Source organism: Trichoplax adhaerens, genomic scaffold (assembly GCF_000150275.1).
Source record: "Trichoplax adhaerens TRIADscaffold_8 genomic scaffold, whole genome shotgun sequence".
In the NCBI taxonomy this organism is placed as follows: domain Eukaryota; kingdom Metazoa; phylum Placozoa; class Uniplacotomia; order Trichoplacea; family Trichoplacidae; genus Trichoplax; species Trichoplax adhaerens.
The window spans coordinates 1397772-1410117 of record NW_002060950.1 but is presented as its reverse complement, the minus strand read 5'-3'; the positions used below and the strand labels follow the sequence as shown (position 1 = coordinate 1410117).

General features: G+C 31.8%; 1 protein-coding gene across 1 annotated transcript; it reads left to right on the top strand.

Annotated features, from left to right (window-relative positions):
* Positions 1 to 614: 614 nt before the first annotated feature.
* Positions 615 to 11070, top strand: TRIADDRAFT_58582 (uncharacterized protein; the record flags this gene model as incomplete). Its single annotated transcript, XM_002114730.1, has 11 exons — positions 615 to 959; positions 1490 to 1582; positions 5108 to 5172; positions 5863 to 5956; positions 6819 to 6983; positions 7342 to 7409; positions 7502 to 7685; positions 8185 to 8280; positions 9064 to 10252; positions 10459 to 10596; positions 11048 to 11070. The coding sequence occupies 11 exons, from the start codon at positions 615 to 617 to the stop codon at positions 11068 to 11070; spliced, it is 2460 nt and encodes an 819-aa protein (XP_002114766.1).
* Between the last annotated feature and the right edge of the window lie 1276 nt (positions 11071 to 12346).

Sequence of the window (12346 nt, the reverse complement as noted above, 5' to 3'; positions counted from 1 at the left end):
AAAATGACTCCTTTATAGGAAGTAAATTGAAAATAATTACAGATAACTTTTGTATATATATATATAAACCTTTAGTTACTGATATTAAACGAATTACTAATCAGTTAGAATCAAGATGAGTATGTACAGTATTGCCAATTCTTGCACGGATCGAGGATCATAACAACCTTGGTATAAATAAATAGTGATTCATGGTGATACTTACGGTTATGTTTTCTTATTAGCAGTAAAGCTTGTCAATCAAGGTTAAATTATAAATATCGAAAATTGTCCGTCAACTTCCCGACCAATTGCGCCGACAGTGCAAAAGTTAAGAGCATTATTGATGATGATGACAGTTAAATACAGGTGTGATGGCTTAGGAATCGTCCTCCTGGTGCAATACTGTTGGGTAAGCATTCCATCATTGGATAAATAAATAAATTATCGTACGAACTATCCTAACGCCTCTTAACCCAGCTACGTAATGGTATGCATAGTTGGAGATATCATAAAAGCTACTGAGTAAGTCAAAATTACAAGCAATGACAACTGCTTCAATTTTGTTTCAGTTTATAATCATCCGATAGTATCTAAGGGACATTTCAGATACATTGAATGTGTTGCAATTGACCATGAAGTTGGGCACGATTTGTTATTTGGCGATAGCCGTAGTAATAATTGCATCTGTCGATGGTGAATCGGCTAGATTACTTCACTATTCCGATACTTCGTCCAGTCAAGAAACATCTTATGAAATTGATATTGATCCAAAATACGATAACCAACATTTAATCGGTCGAGCAATTGCTGAGCAATTTTCATCACAATCGAAGGCTTCTCATCGTCGTGGATTCAATCGGCGTCTTCGAAATATTGCTGGTTTCGATAGAACGGCAAAAAAGAAAATTATCAATGTATTTACAATTCCCGACTTTACAACCTCAGCACAAACTAGATTTGTGGGAAGAAACACTAAGGTAATATTGATATATTAAACCTTACTTCCTTCAGTCCTATGATCAGAAAAGGATCAGGTTATAACTTATTGCTTTTAAGCCACTACCTCGTTACATTTTAAATTTCACACTAGACCTACTAACCTAACTTCAGTATAAGATATCCTAGGAAAGCAATTTGTTTTAATGCTACATATCTCCTTAGCATACAATGCTTTATTTCAATTCTATCATATTGATATCTGAACGAGTAGGCAGCTTCGCTTACATATTTCTTAAAGCGAACAAAGTGGTTGATAAAGTGATTTTTTTTCGAAATGGATGCGATCTTCGCTTCCTATAGGCTTGCAATGTTAAATAACTAAACAACACACATCTGTTTTTAGAGCGACCTAAGGTACGGTCGCAGTTTACTCGTTTACGTTAATATCTAGTAAAAATTTGAGTTTAAAGGTGATTGAAAGCTAAAATCGTTTTGGATAAGTCCTGCGTAAAAGTGATTACATCGCACTTAATTTGTACAGTCGAAGGCCACCCATAATTTCGATTAGGAAATCAATTTGAAATACTTCCTGGCCGTTAGTGTTCCTACTATATATAAGCAAACTAATTTTCGATGTGGTTTTAGAACCACGGCTCTTAAGGTAATAATAATAATATCCATACCAGAAGGCTTTTGGAAGCTATCAAAGTTTGTGCAACTTATAAATTACCACAGCGATAAAGTACCTCATCACGATATTTTCATCTGCTACCGTATATTGTGATTATGACTCGCAAAATTGGTTTCGCATTTAATAGAGGGAATAGCCACAGGTAGTTGCAATCTATTTCTTATAGATACGATTTGAGACGTTCTGTGATAGTTATTTCTCATCTTTAATATTGTTATAGCCATGTACAAGATGCAGTACTTGCTATAGGCAGGACTGATGATTGAATTTTACAGATTTAGAACTGCTACAGCCAAAGTCCGTAATTCGAAAGTTAGAGTTGAATCATATTTAGTCAAGAAAATTGTAAATCAAGCGAGTAGAATTACAATGTAATCTATGAGTCAGAGCTGGTAGTCTTGTTGACAGTTGCATCACGCCATGTTCATTTTGAGGGTTATTAGAATATTGGAGTGAACGGTATTATTCGCTAATATCAAATGTCTGAAGCAGTACTGGTTGGCGTAGTGCAGTAGTAAAAATAGCTTTAAGCGTAAACAAGATGATTCCTATCTCAGCTAGTTAACCTAGTTATTACAATTCTATAACATTAAATCGCAAAACGAATATGCAGAGAAGTTCTTTCAGCACCTAGTAATTAGGATATGTTACTTAACGATCGCTAATTGCTGCGAGTACGAGTACAATCAAGGTTTCCGCAATATCAGTATAATAAAAAATAGATATACTATCATCACAGTTAATAAACCTTCATCGTTTCCATGCTGTTATACTAATGTCGTCTATTACTTTATTCTTTAACTCGTAAAAAAAGTTAAAGTTGATTCAATTGAAGACTATAGTACAGTAGTGCACCAACTACACTAAATGTAAAATCATGGTAGCATACACACTCTGAACAAATTAAGTTATAGTATAACGTTTCTAACCCTTCGTTCTAAAGAAAGAAAATTTTAAGAGGTAAAATTCTTGCTAGTCTTCTTTAACCTCCATAGAATGTATCAATTGGGCTAAAAGTTCATTTTAATGTCATACATTTTGCTTAGGTTGATGTAATACGTATATCTAGATTCCTTATTTTCCCTCATATGCCCATTCATACACTAACTGTATTATCTTCAATATAAAAATATGTTAAAATGATTTGCCGTACTGACGGGGATTTGCAGATGTTATACGAAGATGATATAACACACTTTAACATTTTCTTTTTATCATTCTGCACCCTTCGGTGCCACTTTTGCAATTCATTGCTCCTTAGCCACCTCTATCGACATTGCATCTTGTCTATTTTATACGTACAGCCAACCATGAAGTTCATGGCCATTCTTGAGAGCACACCTAAGAGTTGCCACGATCTAAATAATCTTTATTTCTGTAGCACTCCCTACACTGTAAATGATATACGCGTACTACTGTATAGTAGATCTTTTACAATTGCAAATGCCATTTTGTTGCAGATTTGATCGATGACCACTATAATAGACTTATATACTGTATTAGTATAGTTTGCTCTGGCAATTATTACATAGTATAAACAAGATTTAAAATTTTTTATTACAGATAATGTAATCATGCTGATATTTCCTGTCAGTAATAACCAATCATGAATCATCTATATGGTAATCCCCAACCATTAAATAGATTTTTAGACTGTTTATTTCTTTTACGTGCCTGGTAGTGGCATCGTAATAGTCACTGGTATGATTCCGCTCTATTGGTACCCTTGAACTATTACTGATTGGGCATCAATGTAAACAACCATAGACAGCGGATGATTATTTAATCTGTATTACAGGCAAAATTGTTGTATCGAGCAATATTATAAATTATCTCGACAAGGAGTTTAATAAGCAATGTTCAATCAAAAAATCTAAGCATGCAATCTTTCTATTTGATATCGAACTATTTATCTGATATCTGCAGATTTTACCAATTTGATTCATGATGTGATATCCATAGCAATGCATGCAGTGAATATTCTCAATACATTAGTGCTTTGACGACTATAAATTTTGCTAGCGATAATTAAAAAATCTAATCTACGGAATCTAATTAAAAAAATTTTGCATTGGTTCTCTGAAAAAAGAAGGCACATATGCCATAGATTATTATCTCATAGTATCTTTTCTTTTAGTTTATTCACGGGTGCGATATGATATTGTATGATAGATAATATACTAGCAGTGGATAGTTAGATGGTGATTAAAGGAATCTACGTAGATTGATACGCTTCCAAGATATAGTCTATGGCGAGGGATTCCATAGCTTTCTTACATCGGTTAAATTGAGTTAATTTACTAAGTGATAAGTGACTTAAGGTAAAAAATTAAGAAGTCCCGAATGAGGTAATGAAAATATACGTAAATCAATATTAAGGCTGTATCAAATACGCTATATTTAACTGAGATATCGATAATAGAGTCATTTTGGTACTTACTGTAATGATAAAATCGAATCTAGTCTACCGTATTGCATCCTATGATGAATGAATACTAAGGACATCAAATATGCTATATTTACCTGGAATGTTGCTAATAGAGTGATTTTGGTACCTACTGTATTACTACGATAATAAAACCGAATCTATTCTATCATATGGAATCATATCATGAATGAATAGCAAGGACGTATCCAATACGCCATATTTGGCTAAGATGTCGAGGATAGAGTTATTTTGGTACCTTCTATATCTGCCATATTGAATGGTATCATAAAAACGTAAAAAAATTGTTCATTCGTAATAAAATGCTTCGTTATATATATAAAATATAAGATCTCGTGCATAAGATTGAATACTTTCTTTAACTAACGTACACAAATTGAATAATTACCTTAGCCCTGGTAAGCAACATCTATCGATAAACATACATAGGAAATAATCTTGATGAACGATAAGTTTAAAAACATGCGAAATTGATATCTTTTAAGTTATTATGGATGAGGCTATAATCATCTACAGCATTGATTATAGCCTTATTGCTTTAGTATTTAAAGCATAATAGTACTAGTTATTCAATCACTTGCTAAAGCTGCTAGTTTACTACCCAGACCTAGGTTGACGAGCAATTACTGTTGACTTTTCGTCAAAGATATTCTTAAGAGAGGGAGAGAACTAGTTTCACATTGCCATATACCCGTGTATACATAGGTTACTATATATATATAAATGACTAAACATTCTTTCCAACCTTAATATCAAATGACAGTAGTAGAATTTTCGTCGCATGGAAAAAAGTATTTCAAGCGTAGGTAGCCTTCTCTAGGATACAATTTATAATTTTAACTTCCAAGCATTTTAATGAAAATTTAGTATTTTTACGGAATCTTTAGCAATGGAGAGTAATATTACTTGATATCTGGATAGACCTAATTTTAATTTTTGTTGGAGTAGTACAATTTTTAATGACTCCCCAAGACATCAAATTAGAAATTTTCTATTTCTGTTAGTTTGTGTTCGCATACAATGATTGCTATTTAATTTTCTATTTCTAGATAATTCTGATCCTGACATCAAGACGCGATAGACAGGGCCGAATTTCTACTACCAATTTTTACAGGTGAACATGACGTAGTTTGATATAGAACTATATTAAGGCTGACATACAGCAAGCGATTTTATATGGATAAATGCAGATTAATTGATTCTAAAGCAAATGTTAAGGGGCAGATTTGGGATAATTTAAATGGATTCGAAAGCTTGGTACAATATTCTTAGAAAGTGGCACATAAGAGATTTTACGCGTATTCAGTCACTGTTAATTGCCTATACTCATTCATAATATGTAGCTTGAATAATAATTGACATCGTAGTAGATAATGGCAGATGACACCTACAGAAATATTATATTACTTTATGTACCATATTTATTGCGTCTATATCCTATATTTCTTACTCTAATCGCTAAAAATCTCATAAACGAAAAATAAAGCAGATCAAAAGGACTTTAAATACCAATGTTCATGCGAAACTAACTGTATTTCCTTCATCAATATACTCGTAAATTCATTCACTAATATGAACATAAACATAAACTTAATTGTATTACCGTATGATATTATCTACGGAGGTAGCAAAATTTAATGGATTATCTGCAAATCTATTGCAGAATCATAAAATAAATGAGTAAGAAAAATCACTAATAGCTATTTCTTCTGGTATAATATTGATAAAACTCTAACTAGGGCAATGATAGGTTTCACTGTCAAGGTTCTAAACGATTGATTTGTATTATTTGGGTGGCTATTAGGTCAGAAGATAATGGAGCTACCTTTGCACGATCATGGTTTTTTGAGAAGATTTTAATTCAGCGTTGGGATTATAATTACGAATCTCCTAATCAGGTTTGTTATCATTCATGTTCATTTGTTATAATGAACAGCTTAAAAAATCATTCTTCTACAAGTGTATAAATCAGAATATGTCGTAAATCGTCAGTTTTATTGATTTATACGATAATTTAGCAGGCTATAAAATCGAAGCAATTGTTAAACCAATTCTCTGTTTTCATTTTTTGACTAAATAAAACGAAGTATTACGATGTCATTGAAATTGCACGTTTTTTTTTCGTTGCCTTTATATAAGAATGTTTTATTGATAGAGCTATATTTAGATTTATGATAATATCTTTATTATTCTTATATCTGACCATACACACTGCAACGATCTATATGCTTCTATGTCACACTACCATAGCATAAGAATACTTTAAAGACAGATTTGGGCCTACGTTTACAGTAATTCATATTTCCCGCTATACCTAATATTGCAATTTAAACATGAACTAATGCAATTAAATTAGATGAACTGATATTGAATCGTTAATCAATCATTAGAAAGTAAGGCTAAAATTCTCTTTGCTCAAATTAGTATTTAGATAGCGAAAAGTTTATGCTACCCAGGAATATTGCAAAAGATAATGGCTATTTGTTGAATTAATATTATATAATCCGTACTTGATGATGCTGTCTATCATTCATGAAGGACAAATTGAAGTCGGAAATATTTTCGATTAGGATTCAAAAATAGAAATTTCTTATTTTATACAATTACGCAATTCAACTTTCCTCTATTAAATAATTAAATCAAAGTCAATTGTAAATTTGAAACCAGCAGAAAATGTTTTTTTCGCTTCTTAAAAGGACTGTAAGATTTTTATACTATTAATAATTGACTGCATATATATTTTTTGCCTATATTTAATAGCTCGTTATGATAGATGCTCGTAACAGTCGTCGCATTTATGTATCCCGGGATATTGGCAAGACCTTTACAACGAGGACATTAGATTTCAGTCCAGCTGTATTACGCTTTCGTACCGATGCTAATATTGGTAATTATGTTACAGCCTATGACAGTTACACTAAGAAAGTAAGTGGTCTAGAGTTTATTCCTTATGAGAAAGAATAATTACAAACTTTGCCCATCAAAGTTATTAAAAAATTTAAATATTTATAGATAATATATAATGTCCTGGAATTATTCTCAATAATATCATACAAATAGCATATAAAATGTAGCATACCATTCCTTTAAAATTGATATTATTGGCAATACGACTATAAATTTATAATTTGTAGTTGTAAAAAACTTCGAATGACAGCTTAACTATGAATATATGGAACGACGACGATTAGTTCTTATCAACCTGATTTCATATCTGAGATGTATGAATTGATCGTCGATACTAAAAATATCGCATTTCTTACACCAATCTTCTCCGATGTAGTTATATGTGTCCAGGGATATTAGCGTAAAGTGGAATCTTATTGATGATCGTGTCAGAAACTTTCATTGGTAATACGATAACACGCATATGAGGTCAATTGAATCAATTGAATTTGAGTTGAATTGTAGGTAATTAATTTCTCTACAATTACTACTACTAGGTCAACGGCAAAATCTGGTAGTAATATTTATAAAGTCTATTACGAGTATCTAAACGCCGACGGCTTTTCAACTAGAATTCGCTATTGTAACACTCTGACCATGGAAAAAGGAGATTTAGATCCACAAATGACAGATGCAGCTCCTGGAAATTTACTTGTTGTTGGTAAATTTGTGATGACTTTGGTAAGAAATGAGTACTATAGTCAATCAGTAATCTTTCATAGCGTTTTTAATTATTATTAGTTGCCGCTCAAGCTTACAGATTAAATTTAGAAAATATACGGACAATTACAATACACGATTTCATACAGTTATTTTGGTAGAATAAATAATGCTTTTATAATCGTAAATGCGTGGATTAAGTTGTATATCGCAATTAGTAAATTTGTATTAACTTTGGAAGAAATCAATGCTATAGCCGATCAGTAATCTGGAATAGCGTTTTAATTATTATTACTTGCTTTTAAAGTTCGTAGATTAATAATGTAGAACATGTACGGGTTAGTACGGTACGCGATTCTCTTAGAGTTATTCTGATACAATAAATAATGCTCTAATATACGTAAATACATGGATATAGCTAATTATAAAATAGCAGATTGACCATCTAGTGGCATAAATACTTATATTGATGTTAAAGAATAGATGCAAATTGTTATAAATTTGATATTTTCTCCATCAGGTTAACGATGTAAATACATCTCGGCCTCTTTTATACGTTTCTCAAAATGACAATCCATTCAGGATAGCTCATTTTCCGTCTTCCCTGGCTAAAAGGGTAGGTAAAATTTGGAATAATTATTTTTACATGAACAAACGGTATCGAAGTAATGGTTTGATAGTTTGTAGCCAGCGGCTAAACTTAAGAAGAGCCCATCAGATATTTAACCCGATAATGTTATTTCATGATAGATTTAAAATAAACTTTATGGCACTGTTGATACCGTGTTGTCTAATAATAAATTAATTGCAACATATATTAATCAAAAGTGTAAATACAATATAATTCTTTACTTTTGTCTATAATAGTCCTTCGTAAACTCAATAAAGATTCTTATAGGATTAGTGCTTAACAATTGTGATTAGAATTAATTGTTACAACGTATATAAAGCATAGTGCAAATGGAATATAATTCGCTTTACTTTTGGCTATAATAGTCCTATAGCAAGCTCAATATAAAAACCCTGTTACAGGTTTTAATGCTTGCACGATTGCAATTCTTATTTACTAATACCATTACTATATCCAACTAATAACATTGGTATCGTTGTACTTTAGTAAGCCGATTTTGATCTTGACTCTATCTGTAATTCGCATTTTTGTATTCAATTTGATCTGACAAGACTGCTTTACTAATCGCTTCTTTTAGTAACGCAAGCTCTATAAAAATTTTTACATTAATGTTATCACATTTTGATTAGAGCTAATTAGGATATCAAAATTGTAAGACGTATAAAATATTTAGAGATTATGTGCACTGTTAATGTGTTTCGTTTATAATGTACTAACGTACCGATAATGTAAAAGGCTGATTTTTGATTATAATTTCAATTGTTTTAGAGATTCCATGTGATCATTTCTGGTTCTGACGAAATTATTATTGCAATTAATCATCAATCGAATCTGACCAATCTTTACATCTCGGACGAAAGTGGAACTTATTTCACTTTAGCTATTAAGAATATTTACGCTGCTTCCGATTTATTATATAGGCTGGGATATTCCTTTCTAGGCTTTGCAAGTATTGCTAGTATGCCTGGTACTTACATAGTATCACAAGTTAAAAGACCTGCACAAGGACTTTTAAGCCGACCAAGCCTAGTCTCGCTAATTTCCTTTAATAAAGGCGGCACTTGGCATCCTATCATTCCACCAAAGAAAGATCGTTTCGGAAATCCTATTAATTGTAGAGCTCCCTGCTCATTGCATTTAGACGTTTTAACCGGCGATTTTTTGCCAGAAGCTGCTCTCTACTCATCTTCAACTGCACCAGGTCTTATTATGGGCATAGGAAACTATGGCAAGGAGTTAACTTCTGTTGATAGAGCCATATATATATCTTATGATGGCGGTGCTACATGGGTGCAATCAGCGCATTACTATCGTATTTATACTGCTCTTAATCATGGATCGATTATCTTAGCCTCCGGACGAGGGCTTCAAAGAAATACTGTTAATGTTAGTTACAGTTGCAATAGTGGCCAAACATTTACTGATATTCAAGTAGCAAATTTAACGTTAAATACGTTGCATCTCGGTCCTGCTCAACCAGATACTAATTCACTGTTAGCTGTGGTCTTAAGTCATGATATGGTTTCCGGATGGGTCTTTGCTACCTTAAACTTTCGCTCAGTCTTATCTCGTGAGTGCAACAACAACGATTATATTGAATGGTATCCTTATGATCTATATGATAAGGAAAAGTGTTTATTAGGAGCCAGATACAGTTATCGTATACGCAAGTTTGATTCATGCTGTTACAATAAATATAGTTATTCAGGAAATAACACTATTACACCTTGTCTGTGCACTAAAGAAGATTTTCAATGTAATTATGGTTTTGAAATCCAAAGCGATGGTACATGTACTGTCATTGCCGCAGAGCGAAAAACTTGCTTAAATGATTCAACATTTACTGAAGTAGCGTATCGTAAGACACCAGGAAATAAATGTAAAGGTGGAATTGAAACAGAAATGTTACGAGGCAAAACTTATTGGTGCAAAACATTGCAAGTAAAATCAGACGCAGGTATAGACTACTGCTTTTGTTGATTATACTATTAAGTTTTATTGCAACTGTTAACCATGAGATGTAGAAGAGACTTAATATAATTACTTTTTGTAGAAGAAGATGACTTTGTTACGGCGTTTGCTTTTGTCGTATTCTATATTCGCTTTTTATTTCAGTTGGTAAATTGATATTTTAATTTTATAATCGATTGATTACGTCTATAGGCTTAACTTATAGCTTGGCTATCGGTGTACCGGCTCTTATACTGATTGTGGCGATTTTAATTTATATCCAAATTCGTCGCAATCGTACCCGCATTTACTACGATAATGATTCAGGACTGATAGCACCCTCTAAATTAGGTATTTAAAAATTAACTTAAAAAATTTTATAATGTTGATGCTAACGGCTAAATAGTTTTAGTAATATACGTTTAAGAAATAAGAACGGCTTAATTTAGTAAATGAGCAAAATGGAGAAGAGTTAGTTTCTCATAAGTTACTTACATTACTCAGACAAGATGAGTCGCTCATTTACTCTATTTCTTCGTCATTTGATTTTGATAGTTATATATGAAAAATGTAGCACGCTATTATCATGTATTGGACTGATTATAACTAAACAAGATATTTACTCGCTGAGAGAATCCTTCAGTTGATACATTCATTCAATATACGAATTATATCTGGCATATAGTGTATATGTTTACACTAGATTATTGATAAATGTAGCAATTGTTTCATGACATAATTTGATTTTTAATACGACTAATATTTGATATGAATATGATTTGTTTATATTTGATATATTTAGAAGAAAGTACTCGTGAAAAGTAAACGAAGCGACTAAGAAAACCCGTTTATTGTTATTAAAAGTAGGGCAATAACTGAAGTGAAGTTTACTTGAAATAAAATCTCCGATAATAAATAGTTTAAGAGTTTCTAAGTTTAGTCAGCATCTTTAGTAAATAGTTTCTTGGTATATTATTTCTGATACTATTACATATTAACGATAACGCTTTAGCGCTATAGATGCTATTTGCTAATTAAAATGATAAAAATTTCATTGGTAAATGTAATCTAGTAAATTGAATTAATTTGTATGGTATTAAAATTGGTATCTAAAAATTATCCTGCATTAGCGCACAAAATATTTCATTTTTCTGCTATTTTCAATTCATCGAAATGGACTTACTTAAAAAGATATTGATGATTTATTTTATATTTGTTTCATCCTCGAAATGTTAATATGAGCTGTCAATCGGACTATGACTTAAATTAGCAATAAAATAAGAGAAATTAAGGGCTAAATGTTAATCTTATCATTTTTGAATGAATATAGTATTGATCGATGACTTATATTTTTACTTTTTTGTTATGGCTGCAATCGTTAAAGTTGTACCAAATTTTATATGAAAAACATTATTGACAGGATATGTCGTGCTCTTCATATTTTCTTAGAATACTTCGCAAAATAATTGTAAACAGAATTTTGATTACATCTTTTAGTACCCTATAGATTCGTTAAGTGTCGAATCGGTATTTCGAACAGGCAGTATAGCTACTGCCAGTTATACTCGCATCTCACACGATTTAAGAGCAGTATACTATTACTAGATCTATTTGTATATGAATGGCTTATAAGAATGAAATAAGGGGCGAATTACCATCTTGCTATTGAAACTCAATCTTGCTGTGCTGCGACTAGTTTCATACTCAGTACAAATCAATAGTTCCAAGCTAAGCTTGGTCAAAGGGAACGAAGGATAATTTCTCTAGCTAATAGCGTTGTATAATGAGCCGTTAATATCAGGCGGATAAAATTATCCAGAGTCAGGAGAATAAGATGTTTCTTTTAGTTCTATTTGCATTATCAAGATATAAAACGAAATTGATGTAAATCACTGAGAGATACGAGATAGGCGGTTTCCGAAATTATGTTTATAATATTATTGATTATGATTCCAATAGATTGAAAATTGACGCCTAAGAAACTTTACGGGATTCGTGGCAGGTGGGCAAAGTAGGAGCGATCAAATAAAATATACCTTACATGTAAGGTAATCCTGAGAATTTTTAGTGAGTAAAAAGAACTTATAAATTCCCAGGGGCT